The sequence below is a fragment of the Gastrolobium bilobum genome, unplaced genomic scaffold (genome assembly GCF_033153095.1).
Source record: "Gastrolobium bilobum isolate Gb01-03AN ecotype WA unplaced genomic scaffold, APGP_CSIRO_Gbil_v1 utg81051, whole genome shotgun sequence".
Taxonomy (NCBI): domain Eukaryota; kingdom Viridiplantae; phylum Streptophyta; class Magnoliopsida; order Fabales; family Fabaceae; genus Gastrolobium; species Gastrolobium bilobum.
In genome coordinates, this window is record NW_026898721.1 from 29,583 (window position 1) to 53,692 (window position 24,110).

Here is a 24,110-nt window from a genome sequence, read left to right on the forward strand (position 1 = left end):
ATAAGTCCAAAGAGAGAGACTAAAATGCAACAAATCCTCCTAAACGAAGTTATTTAAGAAATTGTATAATTTAAAATTCAACAAATCCTCCAAAGAGTCATGTATGTCTCGACCCGCCGACTGTTTTGCCACCTCTACTTTGGCCAAAGAAAAATACATTACAAGAGCCAAGCCACATTGTGTCTGAATGCGCTGAATGTGTATTTCATTTTACCTTTTGGTAATGGGAAGCCCATTAATGTTACTGAACGAACACTATGGGGAATTCTGTAGATAAAGTTTGTTTGTGCTTTTAAGATGAATATAAAGTTAGTTACACTTTTCTGGTAATTTCTGATACCCCACTTTGCAAGATGCAGGGTCAGGCAATGGGACAAGATTTTGAAGTTTATAATATATTTTCTTGTTTGGGAAAGGAAGATTTGGCTATCTATGCATATATTTATCATCTGTATTGGTGGTTAAAGTTATTTCTTCGGAATCCATTATAAGAATAATTGCAGACCTATTATTTGTGAATTTATGCGAGTATTTGAAGTTTATAATATATTTTCTTGTTTTGGGAAAGGAAGATTTGGCTATCTATGCATATATTTATCATCTGTGTTGGTGGTTAAAGTTATATCTTCGGAATCCATTATAAGAATAATTGCAGACTTATTATTTGTGAATTTATGCCAGCATCTCTATCTAACATTTAATTATTTAACTATAGATGCTCATAAAAAATATTCTGCAATTTTAACATGATCAATTAGTATGTAGTAATAGTTTGGGGGCAGTTTTCAACCTCTTATTTTGACTCATTCAAGTTTGGTTGCTTTAGCTTTCATATTTCCTCTGATTCTTTTCCACTTCGTTTGAATTCACGTAAAGACAACATTAGACAAAACTATTTGTTTGTTTGTAGGGCTTTGTTCTTTTCAGTGTTCTGTACTTCGGTTGTGTCAATAGATCACTGTTCATTCCTATCCTTTTTCAAGAATAATAACTAATGACCTTGCATGGTTGCATTTAAAAAAATTAGATTCAAATCTTATTCCTGAAGCCTTCAGGAATATCAGAGAGAACTTTATCCCATAAGGACTCGAATTTAGCATTACTGTTCTTAACTTTCCAATCTTCTTGTTGATCTTGTTCTGGTTCTTCTTTTCTTTTTTCCTTGCCCCTTCTATTTTCTGCTCCTTAATAAGGATGATACTTTAGCAGAGTTATGTCGGGTACCCGAGAAAATTGAACCTTTTTCTTGCAATTCTGCTTGCCATCCTAGTTCAAAGTTTGAGGGCATATTTGGGGTGCCTCTAAATGAATGAGAACAGGATCGATTGTCTTGGACGGCTTCAACAAAGCCATGAACTAAAAGGTGATTTCAATTCTGAGTTTGGCAACCGTTCTTGTCAATATTTTGATACTAGACAGGTTTCAAATATGGGAAATTGTAATCAGCCACTAGCCATGGCCTGTGGTGGAATGGAACAATCGCCATATATTGGCTCAACCAAATCATCTAGCACAATTATCAGCCGTTTTGAGTCACCGGCTTCTGCCTTTTATGCAACAGAAATCTGCATGGGTTTCCCACAATATGATTGCCAAGTTGGTAATCCTTCTTTGACATCTCAATTCTCTAAGATTAATGATTTGGAATTCCCTTTGTATCAATCTCCCAGGGAAAACCTTTTCTTGGATTCAGCAAACCAACCTAGCCCCAACTTTGAGTTGTCAAATCCCTTGCAAGCAATGCTGAAATCTCAATTGAATAGTGATCAATGTTGTAGGTCTCCTGAAAAATCTAATAAAACCCCATCTGGGAATTTTTCTGGGGGCAGTTTTCTTCCATTTGAACAACATAAATTGTTCATTGATGATGCTACCACAGTTAGTAGGAACCCATCAATTCCTTGTAAAGGAAATCAGGATCACTCAGTAAGTATTTTTGCAAACCCCGTGTTTATTGTGTCAATTGTTTATTCATTGATTGGCCTATATTTATTGCATCTTTCTGTCTTGCAGGTTCCTTGTGGCCCATACAATTTACCTGTTGCACAAATGAGCTTCTCTTCTCAGAAAGAAAAGCTGTCTCCAACACTCTCAGCAGGAAGTGTGTCAACCACTCCTAGAAACCCTGCTTCTAATGGGCCAGTAGTCTCAAGTAAAACACGCATAAGATGGACTCAGGATCTTCATGAGAAGTTTATTGAGTGCGTGAATCGCCTTGGAGGTGCTGAGAGTAAGTAACTTGCTAAATTCATAAAAAAACTAGCAATGGTGGGGTGAGAGCAATTCTTGTATGCAACCTTATCTTTGCATATTTACAAAGATGTTGTTTCCTGTAATCGAACCGTAACCTTTGGGACACGAAGGAGTAGTTTTACCGTTGCTCGAGGCACTCCCTCTTTTAACTTGCTTAATTCATCTATGACAAAAATATCTGGATAACATCTAATAGTCTTTTTGGTTGCTTGATTGCAGAGGCAACACCAAAAGCTATATTAAGGCTGATGGAATCAGATGGATTGACCATCTTCCATGTTAAAAGTCATTTGCAGAAATATAGAATTGCAAAATACATGCCAGAGTCAACTCAGGGTAAGTTCTTAGCATAGTTTCAGTGTTGTTTCTATATTATGCCAAGTACATTTCTTGGTTCTTGAATTTTACAGCATTCACATCCTCAATGGTGAACAAATGCTTATGAAATACTGCTAGGCAATGCAGAAGTTGAGGTTATAAACTAATGTAAATTGTTCAGTTATTAATGTCTTCACACTTAGATAGCTAAAACTGAAGGGATAAAATAGGTATTTCCTAATTGAATTCATTTCCTGTTACAGGAAGTTGAAATGAATAAGAAATGCATTTATATCCTTTCATATAGTAAAAAGCTTGAATTATTAAACGACGAATACGGTTTACTTTCTCTGCTAGGTGATATACATACATGAAACTACCAATGCTATAGAAAGTTGTGATGAAAATATCTTAGGATGCCCTTACTGTTTTTATTCACTTTCAAATTAGCAAGTTCACTTTCCATAATGGATCTAAACAAACTATTATATCCTGTTTCAGGGAAATCTGACAAAAGAACCCATGTAGAGAATGTGCATCTTGATGTCAAAACGTAACCACTTCCTCTGCCTATGTCAATTTCATGATTCTATAATTTCCAAAATCAATTAAATTTCTTGTTCTTGATTTGTAGTGGCTTGCAAATTAGAGAGGCACTTCAGCTGCAGCTAGATGTTCAGAGGCGTCTTCATGAACAGCTGGAGGTATATTCTTGCTTTTCTTTTTTCTTGTATGAATTTTTGGCTACTTTAACTTAAGTGTTCTCCAAATATTGCAGGTTAATTCTTTGCACTTCATAGTTGCAGTCTCTTCATACTGTTCTCTTACTTCAATGTTTCTTTTGATTTATTTTCTTGGTCCAGATTCAGAGAAAATTACAGTTGCGGATTGAGGAACAAGGTAAGCAGCTAAAGAAGATGTTTGATCAACAACAGAAGACAAGTAATAGCATCTTGAATACTCAGAATTTGGACAATACAGCCAATAATGATAAACAACAAAGTCCTGAAGATGTTGAGGTTTCAATTTCTGATGGGTCAGGAATTTCCTTCTTCCCTTCTAAGATAAGTTAGCTCTCCAAGCCCATAATGTAATAGCTTTATACGTAAGTAATTAATTGCAGTTATACACCTACCGAAAAAAAAATTTGCAGTATTACACTCTCTCATCAAATCTTACTCCTTGTAAGAGCTCTAGTCAAACCACACCATACAATTTTGTTATGGGATGTAAAGTACTCTTGTTGTCCTACAAGTGCAAACTCAATAAATTAGTACATATTAGATGAGTGTGCTACTTTTGCATTATTTAAACAACAACTCATAATAATTTTCATATAGAGAGCTTTTGTATCAGTTCAGCTCAGTGTTGTCGTTTTGCTTCCTCTGCAATTCCTTATGCATACGAAGTTAACAATAGTCTACTTTGAAATGTCCTATGAAACTTTATGTCGGGTATGCTGATAGAAAAGGTAAAAACACAGAAAAGCAAATACAGCATAAAAAAAAGTTCGTTTTATTATAAATGTCCCTTATTTTTGTTACAAGTATTTTAAAACTAACATCACTGCAACCAAATATCTAGATTCTTAAATATGACAAACACGAGAAAACTTTCGGTACACTCGTTCTCCTTGCACCTTTACTAAATCAGAAAAGTTTTTGAAATGTAAAGGAGGAATAAAAAAATAAAATAAAGGTTAAAATGAAAAACATTTGTTCGTTTTAATAAACGGGTGTACCGAATTCGGTACATTCACAGTATTAAAAGATTTCTGACAAACACCCCATAAAAAAACGAATGTGTATACCAAATTTTCATGAGATCCTGCTTTGCCAATTTATTATCAGCAAATACCAAACATGAACTTCTCAACGATTTGAGCTGCCAAGTGTAGTTGATTGATATTTAAAATTATCTGTCGTGACTGCTACAAATATTTGCATTTATTGAGAAGATGACGTATTAGTAGTTAGGAAAGACTTTAAAATCCAACTGTATAGCAGCTTGACATCATATATTCCCTAGACCTGTTGACTGAAGTAGCAGTTTCTTAGTTTGACAAGGAAACGGGATTAGATGTGTTAAAACAACCAAACTTGATAAAACCAATCAATTCAAATCAAACCGCTTGTTTAATTCAGTTTCTTTCTGTGTGGTTTGGTTTAATTATATATATATATATATATATATATATATATAGGGACAAGTTATATTTACAAACTTTTTTGTTTACAAACTACATTATCTTCTTTCGGGAAAACATAGTGTAATTTGTAAAAAAAATTTAAAAAAATTTGTAAACGAATCCTTCCCCGTATATATATATATATATATATATATATATATATATATATATATATATATATATATATATATATATATATATATATATATAGCTTAGGTAGTTATACTGAACGTGGGTAGTGGTAGATACTATCATGTAATCGTGGTAGGGTCCACATCAGGTACCAATACGTGGAATAACTAACCAACTATCCGGGTAAAGGACTTTTCGGGTTCACTCAGTCGGTTTCCATGGCTAGTGATACCCGGGCATATAAACTCGGAACATTAAGCCCCCAAGCTCGGAGTTTAATAACTATTTTACTCCGAGTTTAACTCTTAACTTATCTCTTACGATTTCCCTTAATTATTATATATTTGTACCCTCATTAAATGCCTTTTGTCTATTCACCTTCTGATTGCCACTTGTCATGCTCTTACTGCCTTGATCTTCTAAACGGCTTGTCATCTGAACCGATGTGACCTGACATCTATTATTGCATTTCGAAATTCGAAAACACCAGTTGCTTTTTCTCCCTCTTTTATTACCACTTTACCTTTAACGTATCATCATTTACTCATTCTCACCCTTGCCTCTTCTTCTCTTATGCGTCTTCTTCTTCCTTCTTCTCTGCGTCTTCTTCTTCCTTCTTCCTGCATTTTCTTGAAACTTTCTTGTAGATTTTGCTGTGACACTGCCATCTTCGGCTACTACTCTCCACCAGATTGTACAAGTAAGTTCCTTTACTTTGATATTTGCCCATTATTTTCATCTTTCTTGCCTAATTCAACGATTAACTATAAAACTATTACTTGCATCTATATAGTTATAATATTAAATTTGTATTAATTTCTCTCTCTTGAGAAACTTTTGGCCAGACATCAAAAGTTATAAAAAAATATAACTTTAATATTATAATTATATACTCTCCGCAGTATAAAGTTATAAGTATGTGACCAGACAAAACTTTCTCTCTCTCTCTCTCAATATATATATATATATAGGAAATGTTATATTTACGAATTTTTTGTTTACAAACTACACTATGTACTCCTGGGAGAACGTCTATGTTCTCCCGGGAGTACATAGTGTAATTTGCAAAAATCTGTAAAAAATTTTTGTAAATGGATCCTTCACCTATATATCTATATATATATTTATATATATATATATATATGAGAAAATATTTCGACAGCCACTTTAGATAAGCTTGTCTACAGCTACCACTTTTTAACTAAGTATGACCGGTCATACATTAAAATTGTATTTTCTCTCTCCGCCATGTCAGCCGACAGTGTCTGAGGAAAGAGAAAAAAAGAACTGCTTTATTGTTATAACTAAGTATGACCGGTCATACTTAGTTAAAAAGAGATAGCTGTAAATAACCTTATCTAAAGTGGTTGTAGAAATACTTTTTCTATATATATATATATATATATATATATATATATATGTATGTATGTAACATCCCAGGCGCTGACGAGGGCGGGGATTGATCGCCGGTGCGAAAGGGAATGGACAATGAGCGGCTCCTAGCAGGCTTCCAGCGACGGGGGTACATGAATGAATCAAATCAACACCCGAAAGAGAGGGATTCCAGAGACTGTGTTGGTATGAGACGGTACAGTTGGGAATAGCTTATAAGAATTAATTGGTACTACCTATACTAAAAAGATGCATCTAGCTCGGAACGGAAGAAATCCATAGTTAAGCGTGCTTGACTTGGGGCAATTCTGGGATGGGTGACCTCCTGGTAAGTTTTTTCGAGAAATGTGCGAGTGAGGACAAAGCATGCTGAAAAGTCTCGTGTTAGTATGTGGGGACAGTCGTTGATCCTTGCAAGTTGTCAGGCATTACAATATATATATATATATATATATATATATATATATGAGATTGTATTTTTTAATTTCAGTATAAGAATAAAAAATATTATTCCTCATCTTAATCATTTATTTTTTTGCATCTGGTACTTATAATTAATAAGTATAATTTAATAAATTACAATTGATATATATATATATATATATATATATATATATATATATATATATATATATAAGATAGGTTATATAGGTTATTCTTATATTAAAATAAAAATAAGAAATCTTATGCGAAATGATAAGTGTTTTTGGCTAAAATATCCATATGCATATCATATATAAAAATATAAAAAGATTTATTGTGGCTAACAGTGTGAAATATCTTACATTAACAGTAGAATAAATTCAAATACTTTAAACAAAATTATAAAAGTATTAAAGATAGGGGATTGCATTTATCATTTAACATGACACAACAAAATTTCCTACACACACAACACTTTGTGGGGCCCACACTTTTGAAGCAAAAATAAAAAATTAAAAAATTACGGCACGCAAAACGAATCTCTATAACATTACACAATCATTTTTCTTACAACATAACTCTTATAAAACACTTAAAGATATTAGTATATAATTGAGACACTGTTTTTCTTGTAACTCTAACCCCGTTTATTTATTTATTTGGGTTGAGGGAGACATATCCGAATTTCTATACTCCATAACTGATACAGGCCTTGGTGTGGAGCAGTCCAATAATGAGACCAACAGTGGGCTGAACTCAGAAAGAAGTAATGTAGCATTGGATCAACAAACACAGCAACCCAATGTTATTCCTACAGATGAAACAATGTCAGCAAAGTTGAAGGAATTAGAAGGAGAGGAGAACATATAAAGGCCCAAACGAATCAGAAGATGTCCTAAAAGGTTCGATGATGAAAGCTACTGAAGATGAATCACGAAGAAGAATAATGAGTAGGGTCTGTTGTACTGTTTGTGAGTTGTATAAAGTGAAGGATATTAGAAGAACATTTTTTTGACTTGTATTACATTCAGGAAATTCTAATAAAGATTCTTTTCTCATCTCTATCTCTTCTCTTCTTCTTTTTCCCCTTCTCTGTTCATGTGATAGGCTTTCATCCTATCAACTGGTGCTTTCATCCTTGAACATGGCACCGGATACTCGTTCAAGATCGGTTGATGATCGATGGGAGCAAACACAATCAGATGTGGAGCTGTTAAAAACCCAGATGCAGAAACAATTTCAAGAACTGACATGCAAATTGGACGCTATTTTTGATAATTACAGAGAGCGTGCCACTTCGTCTTCTTCAGACAACTCTGGCTCCAATACTTCGAGAGACTCACAAACGGCACGAAATCTTCGAATCAAGGTATCCAGATTCGATGGTTCATCCGACCCACAAAAGTGGATTTGCAAGATTGTTCAATTTTTCAATTTTCATGAGATCGATGAGAAACAACGCCTTCGGATTGCTCCTTTTTATTTTGATGGGAAGGCATTAGCATGGTATCAATGGCTGAACAAGAACACCACCATTGCCTCTTGGGATTCTTTCCTCAAATCCCTTCAGGTCCGTTTTGGGAATTCTGAATTGGAGGACTATCAAGGAAAATTAGCCAAGTTGACACAATCAGGGACAGTGATGGAATACCAAGAACAATTCGAAACTCTCTCTAATAAGGTAGATGGCCTCCTTGAATCTTTTTTACTTAGTTGTTTTATTGCTGGTCTCAAACCCATTCTTCAACACGAAGTGGCTTCCTTTTCACCCACAACCCTTACCCATGCAATATCCTTAGCCAAACGACAAGAAGCCAAGATTCAAGCCAAACCTTACTACCCTAAACTATACTCTCCACACTCACCCTTGCTACCAACACCTAAATCTTCAATAACCACACCTATTATAACAACTAGTTCGGACCCCACCCTTACATCCTCTGCTAAAGCCACTGTCCAACGTTTAACTCAGAGCCAAATACAAGAAAGAAGGGATAAGAACTTGTTCTTTACATGTGGGGATAAATACTTTTGAGGTCATAAATGCAAGGCTTCGGTTCATGTCCTTATAGTGCCAGATGATGATGAGGAGCCAGCACAAGAGGTTCAGTACTCTGAGCCAATTAGCCTCTCGGATGAAACTCCACAGATCAGTCTTCATGCCTTATCTGGCGTCTTAGTTCCTCAGACTCTTCGTTTTACTTGTTGTATAGGTAAAACTGAATTGGTGTTGTTGATAGATGGTGGAAGCACTCATAACTTCCTTCAACCAAAGGTTGTTTCTGAGTTGAATCTACCTGTTTCCACCGATCGTAATTTTGATGTCATGGTGGGCAATGGCCAAATGCTCAAATGTGAAGGATTCTGTCCTGTTGTTCCGGTTCAGATACAAAGACATATCTTTTTGGTTGATTTTTATGTACTACCAGTTAAAGGTGCTGATATGGTACTTCGGGTACAATGGCTTCAAATATTAGGACCTGTTGTCTTAGACTATAATCAGTTGACTATGGAGTTTTTGTGGAAAGGTGAAACTATCAAACTTCAGGGGGGCAATCACTCTAGCCCCATTTCTCTTAATCAGTTTAGGCGTATTCAACATAAAGGGCAAGTGGCTTCTCTTTATCAATTGACTCTTCTGGACTCATCTACAACAGCTCAACCACCTCAGATTCCACCTCAGTTTTGCAAGCTACTCACTGAGTTTGACTCATTATTTGAAGAACCAAAGGAGTAACCTCCACACCGCCAGCTGGATCACCAAATTCATTTAGAACCACTAGCTCAGCCAGTAAATGTCCGTCCATATAGGTATCCTCACTTTCAAAAGGGTGAAATAGAGAAACAAGTTCAACAAATGCTTGATTCAGGTTTTATTCGTCCTAGCACCAGTCCCTTTTCCTCACCGGTTCTATTAGTAAAAAAAAGATGGTTCATGGAGGTTCTGCATAGATTACAGAGCTCTAAACAACATCACAATCAAGGACAGATTTCCAATACCTACCGCAGATGAGCTTATGGATGAGTTAGGGGGCTCCAAAAATTTTTCCAAGCTCGATCTCAAGGTTGGATATCATCAAATCCGAGTTCAGCCTTCAGACACACACAAGACAACTTTTCGAACCCATCAAGGTCATTATGAATTTTTGGTAATGCCTTTCGGTTTAACAAGTGCTCCATCTACTTTCCAAGCTACTATGAATATGATTCTCCAACCTTATTTTCGTCGTTTTGTTGCTGTTTTTTTTATGACATTTTGATATATAGTCATTCCTTAGAATTGCATTTAGAACACTTGAGATTGGTTCTAACAACATTGCAGCAACAAAGGTTTTACATTAAGAGAAGCAAATGTTCTTTTGCTCAAGTTGCAGTGGAGTACTTGGGACATGTTGTCTCAGATGTTGGGGTTAGCATGGATAAGAATAAAATTTGTGCAGTAGTTGACTGGCCTACACCCAAATCCATCAAATAGTTAAGAGGATTTTTAGGCCTCACCGGATATTATAGGCGATTTGTATGCAATTATGCTTCTATAGCAGGTCCTCTTACAGATTTACTTAAGAAAGACTCCTTTCTATGGAGTGATACAGCTCAACATGCCTTTGAGAGACTCAAAGCTGCCATGACTTCAGCCCCTGTTTTGACACTTCCTAATTTTCATGAAGAATTTGTAGTGGAGACGGATGCCTCAGATTTAGGTATTGGAGCGGTGCTCCTTTAAAAGGATCACCCAATTTCTTATTTTAGTAAGAAATTATCTCTTCGGATGCAAAAGGCTTCAGCCTATGTGAGAGAATTATATGCTATTACCGAGGCAATTAAAAAATAGAGGCAATATCTTCTTGGCAAGAAATTCATTATTCGTACGGACCAGAAAAGTCTTTGCTCTTTGCTTGATCAAGTTATTCAAACGCCGGAACAACAATATTATCTTGCTAAATTGCTGAGATTTCAGTACTCCATAATATACAAACCGGGGCGAGATAATAGAGTGGCTGATGCATTGTCTAGATGCCCTACTATTTTATCTCTTCAAACTATATCTGTTAACCATTTTGACATATTGGAAGCCTTGAAACAGGAGAATGTGCAATCTGCATTTTTTCAACAAAAATATCATGATTTAGCTAATGATACAGCAAGCCATTCAGAATATACAATTAGAGAAGGACTCTTCTTATACAAAGGAAAGCTGTTACTGGATCCTTTGTCACCTTTAGTTCAACAGGTGTTAAATGAGAACCACTCTACACTTGTGGGTGGTCATGCTGGAATACAGAAGACCATAGCTAGAACATCTGCTAGTTTTACTTGGCCTGGTCTCAAGAAGGCTGTCATCGAATTTGTGAAGAAATGCACTATTTGCGAGCAAGTTAAATATTCAACCCAGGCCCCTGCTGGGTTAATTCAGCCCCTGCCCATTCCAGAACAGATTTGGGAGGATCTTTCGATGGACTTCATCATTGGTCTACCATTGTCACATGGCTACACTACCATTTTGGTTGTGGTAGATAGACTTTCAAAGTATGCTCATTTTGGAGCTCTACCAAAAAGTTTTACTGCTGCCAAAGTTGCAGACTTGTTTTCCCACATGATCTGTAAGTTACATGGCCCTCCTCGAGCTCTTGTTACCAATCGTGATCCAATTTTTATGAGCAGATTTTGGATTGAACTATTTGAAGCTAGTGGCACTAGCCTGAAGCGCTCCACTGCTTATCATCCACAATCTGATGGACAATCTGAGGTTGTTAATCGGACCCTAGAGCAATATTTGAGATGTTTTGTGGCAGATCATCTGAAACGCTGGTCCAACATACTTCACTGGGCAGAATTTTGTTACAACACTGCCTATCACACTTCAGCTGGGATGTCTCCCTTTAAGGCTATGGTCGTGAGCCACCTACTATTCTTGATTATGTTAGAGGTGATGATACAATGGCAGAATTTAATCAAGTATTGGCAGACAGACATGCTATTTTACAGCAGCTTAAGGAGAATTTAACAAGGTCACAAACCTACATGAAGCAACAAGCAAATAAACATCGTAGAGACCTGCAGTTCAAGGTTGGTGACTGGGTTTGGGTTCAATTGCAGCCTTATAGACAGTCTTCAGTGGCTGTTCGAGCTTCCCATAAGCTTTCCAGGAGATACTTTGGTCCATTTGAAATTTTGAAGCGTGTTGGTAAGGTTGCTTATAAACTCAACCTGCCAGCTTATGCCAAAATACATCATACTTTTCATATATCATTGCTTAAACTTTATCAGGGAGATACTACCACTCCACCCTTTCCATTACCTGCTTTGTTTACAAAAGGGCTTCCGATTATGGAACCTAAGAATATTGTGGCCACCCGTACTGAACTCCATAATGGAGAACCTGTAACTTTTGTACAAGTTGTATGGAATAACACACCTTCAGATGTCAGCACATGGGAGAATTGGGAAGAATTTCAGCAGCAGTATCCTTCCTTTAACCTTGAGGACAAGGTTGTTTACAATGGGGAGGGTATTGATACGGGCCTTGGTGTGGAGCAGTCCAATAATGAGCCCAACAGTGGGCTGAACTCAGAAAGAAGTAATGTAGCATTGGATCAACAAACACAGCAACCCAATGTTATTCCTACAGATGAAACAATGTCAGCAAAGTTGAAGGAATTAGAAGGAGAGGAGAACATAGAAAGGCCCAAACGAATCAGAAGATGTCCTAGAAGGTTCGATGATGAAAGCTACTGAAGATGAATCATGAAGAAGAATAATGAGTAGGGTCTGTTGTACTGTTTGTGAGTTGTATAAAGTGAGGGATATTAGAAGAACATTTTTTTGACTTGTATTACATTCAGGAAATTCTAATAAAGATTCTTTTCTCATCTCTGTCTCTTCTCTTCTTCTCTTTCCCCTTCTCTGTTCCTGTGATAGGTTTTCATCCTATCAATAACCTAGCCATCCAATGGAAGAATTTTTTAATCTTAATGTGTACTATGCGTGGCTAACCTGGTACGTTATAGTATTTATTATTAGGGGAAAAAATATCTAATGTTACTTTACAAAAGTTTATCTAATGTTCATCGAAACGACGTCGTTTTGGGGTTGAAAAATTAAAAAATTAGAATGATAAAAACTATTATAACCCTGAAATAAATTAAAATTACAAAAACACTATGATTTCCGTCCTAAAACGACGTCGTTTCGATGAACATTAAATAAAGTAATCTAAAGTAACTTTAGAAAAAATAAACCCTTATTATTAACTAATAATATAAAATGTTTCTACATATGAAACATATAGTAACTTAAATGTGTGTTCTTTTAAAAAATATAAACAAAGTTTAAGAAATAGATACAAAAAGAATGAAATTCATATTTTTAATTTATTTTATCTTTATGATCCACACTATTAATATAAGAACTCACACCTCTTAATATTTATCTTTCTCTTAAAAAAATTTTAATTTGTATCTTTTGAAGGAAAACTTTACTTATATTAATTAGGAAAATAATTATTTCATGTTGCATGAGATAATTATCTCATGCAACAGACATAAAGTAGTGACATAATATTTTTTTTTTTGTTTTTTTTTGCAAATAGTGTTCCCCACTATCTTTTCTCTGTTGCATGAGATAATTATCTCATACAATATAATATTAATAAATCGATATTAATTATCACTCGAAAGTTCAAATCAACATCATGTTCCATCCTATTATCATTTAGCACTTTTCTAAGAGAATTTTTCATGATTAAATATTTATAATATTATAAAAAGGTGCCGTCCACCTTGATAAGACCGGAATCTTTCTGCCGTGTTTTTGTTTTATCCAATACTGGCATTGGGCCTATTCTCGTTGTTTCCTTTTTTTGGGAGCTACTTTACTAATCTCAATTTATAATAAAATGGTCTATATATATGTACTACACATTACACACTAACCGTTAAAGTATATTCATGCAAAGTCAAGATATGTGTAGAACCTAAATTTATAGCTGCCAAAAGAATATCAAAATTCTGTGGTTCGTCTTGTTTCTTTTGTATATGACACGATTCTCTAGCTGCTCCACACGGTGAAAGTGTTAAGACTTGGGAGACAATACAATTTTATTGAAACTCTGGTGTACGGTGTACCTGCCACTGTTGGCGTGATTAAATGTGGTTGTTTAAATTTTAAAGTCGATAGTTTAATTTTTAGAGAAGTATTTTTAGATTTTTTTTTTATTACACTGGGATTGAAATTATGAAAATAATTATATCTTTTAAAAAATTAATTTTTTGTTGTTGAAAGCAGGTAAATAAAGAATCTCTTAGGGAATGAGATTTCTCTGCAAATCAGTACTTAAGTTACAGCACAAGACCAATAATTTATAATAACTAAAAATAAAAAATAATTTAGTATAATTTATCAATCCTTTTGTTTTACATTCAATTAGATCCATGCATTTACGTTTGAGAAAGGATATTCTATCAATCTTTTTCATGCATATTCTACATATTCATCTTCAATATCATTAAATCACAATCACATTTTATTAAAGATACTGCAAGTTAAAAAATATTTACATATTTATATAGTAAAAATGGAAAATAAGTTAGCGTTTGCTTTTAATTCATTACTATAACTTTCTTTGTAATGCATTATTATAACTTTTTTTTTCACTGGTTCTTTGACCTCATACTAGTGCATAAATATGGTTTTAAGTAATTGGTCAAAGAATCCTAGGGGTGTTTGGTATGAGTATTTGGTATGGAATGATGGGAAAGTGGGGTGGAGAATATTTATTTACCATGTTTGGTATGAGTATTGTGAACAAAATGCCAAGAAATTTTTTTACCCAGTATTTATTTTTTGAAGTACACAAAGGCAAATTTATGTCCCACTTAATCTTTGGTATTTTTTTTCCTTGATCTTGAATTCTCAAAAGGTACATTTGATTCACTTTTCCCCAAAAAAAAGAAACATTTGATGATGGCATATTCAAAAAAATTAAGGGTATTGTAACATCCTGCATAATTGAAAAATTACATAACTTGAAATTAGGGGTGTGAAGCAAGTCATGAATTCGAATCATGTATATGTTTAGAGTGGAACTAATTTAAGTAGGAAAATTATTTTTGGTTGCTATTATAGCAAGTATATGTGTATATATTAAAAGGTTCAAGACACTAGTTGAAGAGGGGTGGTATTGCATTTAATTACAATATAGGTAGGAACCCTAGTTACTAACTAGTGGGAACATGAAATAATAGTTAATATATATATATATATATATATATATATATATATATATCATGTGATAAGTGTAAGTGAACCCATAGGAAGTTAATTAATTATTCAAGTGGAATCTGTTTGGTTGGACCTTATTGGTCAAGTCGAAGCACATGCCAACGTACCCCATCTTTAATCCTCCATTTTATGCGTATGGTATAGGGAGAAAGTAAAACGAGTGATTGTTTTTGTATCTAAACTTGAATCAGCCTTTGTCCCGTACACCCAATGTGAGTGAGGTAAATTTGAGTGGTTCCCAACCATTAAATTAGGAGCTGACTTGGGCACCTTTACCCACTATGTGTCACGGCCCAAGTCAATTAGTGGAGAACTTGATTCAGCCCAAACTTTCTTACCCATGACCCATTAGTTACCTCACACAAAAATCTGCATGCATGTACCATCATTAGCCAAGAGACAACCTCCTATCCGCCTTATCCCTTTTCCTTATGCGTTGGAGTGCTGGAAACCAAAGCTAAATGCTTAGCACCTTCATCCTTCAACCAAACCCAGCTTCTAGCTTTCCATTCGAACCGTGAGCCCTCAAAGAAGAATACAAATTAAACATGAATATTGACTCCACTAAATCAGAAATGAACCCCAACACCTCTTCCCCTCCTTATTTCCTCCTCACCGCCGCGAGCATCAAGAGAAGATACAAAGGAAAACAAGGCTTGAATCTCCTTCCACATCGTCACTTCCACAAGTTGTGAGCTTCCTAAGAGATAACAAAAACAGCAAGCACACTCATTCCCTCCTTCACAGTTCGGCGGTGTACCATTAAGCAAGAGGTGAAGTATCTTTTCTACTTCCTTGCCTCTCCTTCATCCCTTTGATTTGGTGAGGATTTCCCTTGCATGTTCATGATCCGGTCTGATTTAGTGCTTCCTTTTTCCTTGCATGCAAATGGTGACTCGAGCTTCATCTTTACTCCTCCTTTCCTTGGACACACGGCCAAACCGAGTGGGAGAGGCATAAAACCGTTATTTTGCAGAATGGGAAGATGAGGGAAATTGTACAGCATTCGACTGCTATCTTCCCTAGTCGGTTTGGGTACCTATTAGTAGAAGTAAGTCAAATATCAAACCCTTCCTTGTTCCTCTTATTTCTTCGGCCACACATGTATGTTAGCTAGGAGAACATTTTATTGTGTCCATTTCCATTTCCTTAATGATGTCGTTCTGTACAGTCCTAGGATTTGATGCATGTGAGTATAAACTGAAATTTTGTGAATTTGGTAATAGCCCCTAATGTTGTCAAACTGCTCCTTTGATTGGAAAAACTTTATTAGGCTTTGCATGTGTTAATATGTTTATGGGCAGCATGTGTAAAGGTCACAATTAGCGCACTCTCATGTTTGATTAGGAGGATATTTTATTTTTGGTAAATTCCATTGCCTTGATTCTGCCCTTTGAACCGCCCTAGGAGTTGATGCTTGTAAACAAAGCTGAATATTTGTGAACTAGGATATGGCCACTTAAATTGTTGAACTGCCCTTTTGTTAGAAAGATAAGTATATAACCCTGCAGGTATGGAAGTCGTAGGGGACAGCATACTAAGAATTTAAGTGATCATGCCATGTGATGTATGTAGTGTTATGTTAAAGAAAAATTGGAATTCCTTAGGTGATAGTCTTAAAGCCGAATATGTATGTATATGGAGAATTGGGATTTTGTCCTTACTAACAGTTGGCAGGATCAAATCTAAAACAGAAAAATAATTAGTATAAGGATCTTGAAATCAGTTTTGAAACCGAGCCTTGGGTGTGTTTGAAATCTTTGTAGGCAGCATGTAAATGACCTGTTAGCTCACGCCTAAGCCTAATTGGTAGTGTTTTGTTAATGGAAAATGAATGCATTAAAGATGGGCCTAAAAACCGTATATGTTGCATATGGGAACTTTTGGCTTGTCCATGACTAACTGTATGAAATTAAAGTTAAAACAGAAAATTAAATAACCTGGGATGCATGATAAATTGAGTGAAATCATAGGAACTGAAAGCATGGAGAATTAGTTTAAAAGTCAGAAAGTGAACTTGGTACTAGGGGCATAAATTCTGAATGGAACCTTGTGTTTTGTAAGTAAATAAAATAAAAAAATTCTGTTTGGTACTTTTGATTAGGTTCATAAACCTCAAGGATGTTGGACGGACTTGGGGCTGTTTTGATTAGAAAGCTAAAGTATCAGGTAAGTGTTTGGTGGTGAGACCTATTGTGACTATTAGCTAGTGTATGGAATTGTGAATTGTTGCTCACATGTGCCTTGGATTCATATTCTGCTATATGTTATTTGTATTCTTCCTTTGGACTTGTCATGATGGAAATTCTGTTTTGGGAAGTATTTGTTATACGGCAGCTTGGTATTAAAAATACATGAAATATATATGCTATTATGATTATGATCTAGTCATGCATCTGCACATTATACAACTGCATTTCTCATGTGTGTGTGAAGCCAAACATGTCATAGCATACGGCATTATGCATTCATTCTGGAAACCGAAGTATATAATGAAAATAAGCATACGTTTGAGAACGCATCATATAGGCATCCCTCCGGTACCAGGGTATGGGACACTTGGCTTCAGTCCGCATAGGTCGCAGTTGGAATCCTCTTGAGGAGCCACTATGGAATCTCCACTGTGCTTGTTAGTAGTACGTGCACTGCAGTGCTATGAACATACATTCCTTTGGCGTTATATACGCACTTGGATTATATGTTGGAATATGTTCTTGAACTATTTGATGATGTGACAATTTTGGAAATTCGGTATTTAAATTAACATTGTTGCATTGTTGGATTTTCTGCCACACTATTGGGATTTTTCTCACCCCTTCGGGGGCTCAATTTTTATAAATTGCAGGAGGACTTAGAAGCATTTGAAGAGGTGTTTGATGACATGATCACATGAATAATTCTGTTTAAGTTATGTTGTTGGCAACCTTGCTGTTTGCTCGCAGTTTCTGCTAATTGTATTCTGAGTATTTGACCTTGATGTAGTTTCTTAAAGAATGGCATGCTATGATGTATATTCTGTTTTGAAAAGAAGTGTAGCATGATGTTTATATTGCTGGTATTTAGTTGCGAAATAATTGCTGTTGTACTTGAATTTGGATTTTTGAACTGTTTTAGCGAGCACCTTGCGAGTTGTCGTTCTGGGGCTACAGACCTCCGAATGAGGTATAATTTATATGTATGTCAAGCCCCATTTGTGTACTTTCAGATTATATAAAGTTTATGTTCAAAGCTTGTAAGCCCGAATTATTATGATTTTTACAAGTCAGGAGGTTTTTGGAAAAATACACTGAATTGTCGAGTACTTTGCGAGCTCTATTTATGGGGCTACAGATCTTCGATTGACATATAATTTACATGACCGTGAAGCCCCAGATGTCTAGTTTCTTCGTAGCAAAGAAATTTTTTTTAAGCTTTTGATTTCGAATTTACATGATTTTTGCAAGACAGGCTGTTTCAGGAAAAAAAAATCAGAGTTGCGCAGCGAAAGCCTTTTAAAATGTACTTGCCGTTTTTATTTTACGAAGTCAGTTCTCCATGGAAGCTTTTCTAATTGGTAACATCATAAAGTTTTTAGAAAACAAGAATTTTACACGTTAACGTTACGTCTCTAATCAGTTTTAGCAGACATTTTCCTTGGATGCATACAGGGGAGGGTGTCACAGGTATTTTGATAATTTCATTCACATTCCTATCAATTTACCATCAACCAAACATAGTGACACGAGCTGTCGAACTCGCGCAAATTAAAAATTAATTCTTTAGGGTTCAGAAAATTTGTAGTAGAGTGGAAACCCTAAGTCATCTCTCTCAAGGAAATTGCTTGGGTAAAAATCGTTTATGATGACAGAAAATAAAAGGGGGGTTTGTTTTGATTTCAGTTTAATAATTTAAAAAGGCAGAAGATAAAATTGGATGTAAAATTCGTAATTGAAAATTAACCAACCTAAGGTTTGGGTTCCATGGACGTCTTTCCTCGGATAAGAAGATATCAGAATCGTGATTGATTTGTCAATCGAATCAGAATCCTTATTTCCAATTGACAACCCTCTCGAAGCGATCGCTTAGCATTTGATCAAAGACGATGCTTCTACTCATACAATCGCAGAGTATCAGCCCGCTTGATTTAAGGTCATAGGGTCAATCAACCTAATCATCAAATCTGATGATTAATCTCTTTCCATAATCGCAATCGTGAACCTCAGATTGAATATCCACGATCGCACGATATCAATCTGAGTTGGAAAGGGAAACAAAACTGATTTGAAATAAACGCAGATCCTCAAGACTAATCCATGGAATCCATTACCCTTAGGTTGATTAAAAGGTTCTTAGCTTCGCATGGCTAAGGTAAACATGATTAAAATAAAAAGAAGAGGAAGAAAAAGATGAAGAACAGAATTGAATAAAAACTCAGAGAGAACTTTTCTGTTGTAGAAACTGACTGCTGAAGGATTTCCTAGAGTCTCCCTTAAATAGCCGTCACGCAGGACGGCTAGGGTTTCACCGCTTCAGCCCAAACATAAAATAAAAGCTGAATAAAATAAAATAAAATAAAATAATAAAACATGGCCTTGGGCCCTAAACACATTGGGTCCTAATGAAAATTACAAGTTCAAACGTCAAATTAAAATTCCACCAAAACACGTCATCTTGAGATCAAGTTTCGACTATCTTCCCGTCCGAATTGGGCTTCAGTAGCTGAAATAGCGATTGTAGCCATATCTGTTAGCTGCAAAAAGCAAAATGAACGGAGTCAATCGGACATCTGTAGAGTGAGATATGGTCAAAATACGGAAGTAGTGTAAATCTGGAAAATTATGACGAAAATCAATTAAACCCAACTAAAATCTAGAATTGTGAATTGACCCAAAAGACCTTTATTTAATTCAAATAAATCATAAAAATACCAACCAAGAGTAATAAATAAGTGTAACAAAATATGAGTTATCACATAGCATCAGTAAAATTAACCCAACTTTCCCTACAAAATTTTGACCAATCAAACACTTTTTTGTAACTTACCTAGATAAAAAAATTTCTATCAAATCTCTAATAATTTTTTTTTCTCGGTTAAAAAAAATATCTCTTATACCAAACACTCCCTAAAGCTTTAGGAAGCGCGCAGCTTGACAATAGCGGGCATAAATATTAAAACTTAAGTTATAGGCATTTTGTATTTGATTACCAAAGCAATAACCGTGAAAGCATATAAAAAGTTAGAAAGTGGCCTTCCCCATCCCATGTAAAAAAATAACTTTCCTATTAGTGGTTCGAACTAGGGTTGTTCAAAATATCTAAAAGAACCAAACCAATCCATAGTCAAACTGCTCCGTAATTTAAAAACTGTTTATTTTTAAAAATCGATTTCATATGAAATTGCATTTTATTTTATAAACTGGTTATTGACCAAACCATAAAAATAATTGGTTATCCATGGTTATCCATAACCAAACTTCTTTACAATTAAAGAACAAATAAGTATTATCTTTTATCATGCCTATTATATTAGTCAATTGACTCAAACTTTCAAACAATAAACTAGTAGAAAAAGTTAAGCAGATCAGGTAGAAAACATTTATTTAATAAAAAATTACACATAAATTGAAAGATCGCATCCTAAGAAAGAACTTCTTATGTAACGTAACAACTTTTTTCCCAAAAAAAAAATAAAATAACCACATACAGACCTCCGAGTAAACTCACAACTTGACAAGGAGAAGGCTTTGAAATGACAAAGATGAAGTTAAAAAATCATAAACGAAAAGAGAAACGAAATTAATCCATTGGCTTAACGTCTCTGAGATGTTTAAGATGATGAATCAGTGCTGTTGAAAAGGACAACTCACAACGGATTTATTTATTTGTTCTTTACTTGTAGAGCAGTTTAGTTATGGATAACCAATTATTTTTATAGTTTGGTAAATAATCAGTTTATAAAAATAAAATACAGATCAGAGAATTGAAAGAATTCTTGGAGACTCGTGCTGGAGATCAGGATTCCACCGTAGTTGAAGACTGAAGACCATTGATCCTTCATCTTCTTTTTCTTTTCTTTTTCTTTCATGAACAAGTTTTCTTATCTTAATTTGTTTAAGTCAGACATGAATATGTATGGCTAGTTTCATTTTGTAGTTAGGATCACAGACCCGATGTGAATCCTTTATATTTCCTATACTATTTTTATAATTTAATTAATTAGTTTGTTTTATTGTACCTGTGTTAATTTTTTCATATCCTGATTAGAATTGGCCACTCTAATTATAAGGCTTTGAGGGTTAGGACTCACAATAGACATATTGGGGTTTTAGTCTGGACAAGGGTAGAATAACAATTTGTGTATGATCTAGACATAGGCTTACATAGATTGCAGACTTATAATTCATTTGCCTAATACTTAATTCAAGAGGAATTACTAGGACACTAGGATTCTAATTGGGTTAAAGGGTTGAAATCACTAAGACATTAGGGTTCAACTAATTTATAGGGAAATAATGAATTGTCTGAGCAAACCAATTATTTAATTATAAAATAAAATTTAAGAATATAAGGGAGGATCGGAGGTGAAGTGCATCATGGTTACAGTCCTTTTACAAATTTTTCATCAATATTTTCTTAACGTTCTTGATACTCTTGCATGCGTTCAAATTTAATTGTTCTTAATTTTTTGCGTTTAAATTTAATTATTTTTAAATTCTGTTTTAAAATTTCAAAATCAATTACTTTCACAAAACAAACAAATTTTCTTTTCCAACTTAAGGGGAATAGTTAAATTAATACATGGTGCATTAATCCTCGAGGGAACGATCTTTACTCATCACTTTTATTACTTGAAACGAACAGTATGCTTGTCGAATTCGCAACAAGTTTTATATATATATATATATATATATATATATATATGTGGTAAAACTTTGATATGTATGTACATAAATACACCCCGTTACGTATGGGTATGTTCTCGTTACGTTTGTGTAAATACCCTATTTTGTCCTATCCTTTTTATATAATATCTTTATTAAAAAAGAATATAAAAAAAAATACAAGTGTGTGCAGAGGCTACAATCGAGGCATTGAGGTTTGCTCCCATCAGTATCAATCATGTGTTCCTAACTTATGCGAGGAAAGACTTTCCATCGGAACAAGGCACCGCCACTGCAAGATACATAGCCCACTTGGTTGAAGAAGGGCAGAGAACAAAAATGGAAATTTGAGGCACAGAAGATATGCCTAGGAAAGGAAATTGGAGGAGACCTTTACTTGTTGGACTCTGATCGACCCAGGCATTCCTTTTGTCCAAGGGAACATGAAGGAGCATAGGATTCTTATCTCTTCTTTAAAAAGACCAGAAAGAAGCAAAAAAAAAACAATATAGAGCAGACTTCTTGCTTTATTTTTCTGATATAAAGAACAGCATACCTCTTGCATAAAAAAAAAAGAGAACGCTGAAACAAAAGCAAAAGAAGGAGGTTCTAGCTTCTGTAAAAAAAAGGAAAAAGAAAAAGCTTAAAAGATAAAAAAAAAAGTATCAGAAACCGGAAGCCACAGCGTTGCCACTGCCATCACCGCAGGTCACCGACTATTACAAGCTCAACCGCGCATTTAGCATCATCACGCTGTCGGACCACCGCGAGCTATCGCACCTTCAGCTCTCCATAGCACCGCATCGTTGAAAGTTGAACCTTGAACGTGTAATGCATTAGACCATTATCTCCACCGTGAAAACACTACCCATCACTCTAACACCCCTCTGCTTCACAATCGTAAGTCTCCTTGCATTTAGACACCAGAAACCCATTTCATTTTTATTATGTTTTAACTTTATTTGGTTATTATCATATTGCTTTGTCCTTTTATGTTAAGTATTGTATAGCTAGTTATTAGTGAGGTCGGAGCCAAGAATATAGTAAACCATTATATTATTATACTTAACTTTATTTTATTTTTCTTCTTTAAAATATAAAAAAGGAATCATCAGCGGCGAGGTTATTTTCTTTTTCTTCTTCTTGTCTTGTTTCATTAATTAGATTAGATGTAGAAGATATTTTTGGCATGATGTTGAATAAATAAAGAATAAAAAAATCAAAAAAAGAAGAAATGTCATGATAATCTACAACTTCAGCTTTCTTTCTTTTTGAGTAGATTAGGTAGCCTTTCCTTGATATTAAAATAAATGAAAAATAAATAAAAAACAATCAAAAAATTAAAAAAATAATAAAGAAAGAAAATGATACGGAACAGTGACCCATTTGATGTTAGTATATGGATGTCCTAGAGACAATCTTTTGATTAGATTAGGACATAAGTGGACCTTTGTATTGTCGCAAATAAATAAAAGCATTTTTTATCCTGTTTCATATTTTGTCTTGATATTACTGTTAATATTATATATGAGCAACTGGATAAACCCCTTGGAATAAAATAGGTACCTCTTGAGTATCTGTGATGAGATCACGATCATGAGGATTCAAGGATACTGGATGTTTATTCCTAATTTTATGTTCCTAGTCTAGAGACATTGAGAATGGGGATCAGTGATCTCGGGTAAGACTAGCACGACTTATCTACTTAAATTCGGATGCAAGGTAAAGACCTCATGAGCTATAGATATGGAGATGTCTTAGCTAAAGTCGTGGGTAGACCTATAAGGGCATAGCTCGCACTGAACAGACCCACAAAGAGACTCTATGAAGAAATCTCACAGAGAGTATCATTAGAGTAGTCTCTTTATATTTGGGTATATCTTTCCTTAGAACAGAAGTTATTGCATAGACTGTGTTCTAGAAAGCATGCTTTGACTGGATACCTCGTCTGCCTGAAACATGCAGACTCATAGGTATACTGTTGGGCTTGTCTTGAAAGAGCACAAAGCTATGGTGATAAGCTGAAGGAATTCATCAAATCTCTGTGAGAGATTAGGTTATCTGTAAACCGAAGAAATTGAGATGACATTTACAGTGACTTGGGAATCTATGCATAGTAAAAGAGATCATGAGATGATCTGTCTTTAGAGTCAGTAAATTGAAGATTCCCTATTTCGAATAAAGCTTACCCTAAACCGCAAGTGTTGATATGTTTCCTTACCCTAGGTTTTATGGGAAGGTAACTGAGACGAAAGGAAATACAT

At 34.9% G+C, this 24,110-nt stretch overlaps 1 protein-coding gene and 1 long non-coding RNA gene across 2 annotated transcripts; both read left to right on the forward strand.

Annotated features, from left to right (window-relative positions):
* The first annotated feature begins 1,226 nt into the window (after positions 1-1,226).
* LOC133283589 (myb family transcription factor PHL5-like) lies at positions 1,227-3,748 on the forward strand. The gene is made up of 6 exons (XM_061480466.1): positions 1,227-1,926; positions 2,014-2,230; positions 2,473-2,589; positions 3,073-3,124; positions 3,206-3,275; positions 3,435-3,748. Exons 1-6 carry the CDS (start codon positions 1,306-1,308, stop codon positions 3,642-3,644), a joined length of 1,287 nt encoding a protein of 428 aa, XP_061336450.1. The 5' UTR covers positions 1,227-1,305; the 3' UTR covers positions 3,645-3,748.
* Positions 3,749-15,387: 11,639 nt separating this feature from the next.
* Positions 15,388-18,207, forward strand: LOC133283588 (uncharacterized). The gene is made up of 3 exons (XR_009747813.1): positions 15,388-16,037; positions 17,091-17,155; positions 17,832-18,207. It is a non-coding gene; the product is annotated as an uncharacterized LOC133283588 (long non-coding RNA).
* Positions 18,208-24,110: the final 5,903 nt, after the last annotated feature.

What these genes read in the sequence shown, in the direction of transcription:
- LOC133283589 (XM_061480466.1), top strand. Translation starts at nt 1,306, where the DNA reads ATGAATGAGAACAGGATCGATTGTCTTGGACGGCTTCAACAAAGCCAT. An exon ending in AAGGAAATCAGGATCACTCA is followed by an intron (nt 1,927 to 2,013) that starts GTAAGTATTTTT and finishes TCTGTCTTGCAG; the next exon opens with GTTCCTTGTGGCCCATACAA. An exon ending in CATGCCAGAGTCAACTCAGG is followed by an intron (nt 2,590 to 3,072) that starts GTAAGTTCTTAG and finishes ATCCTGTTTCAG; the next exon opens with GGAAATCTGACAAAAGAACC.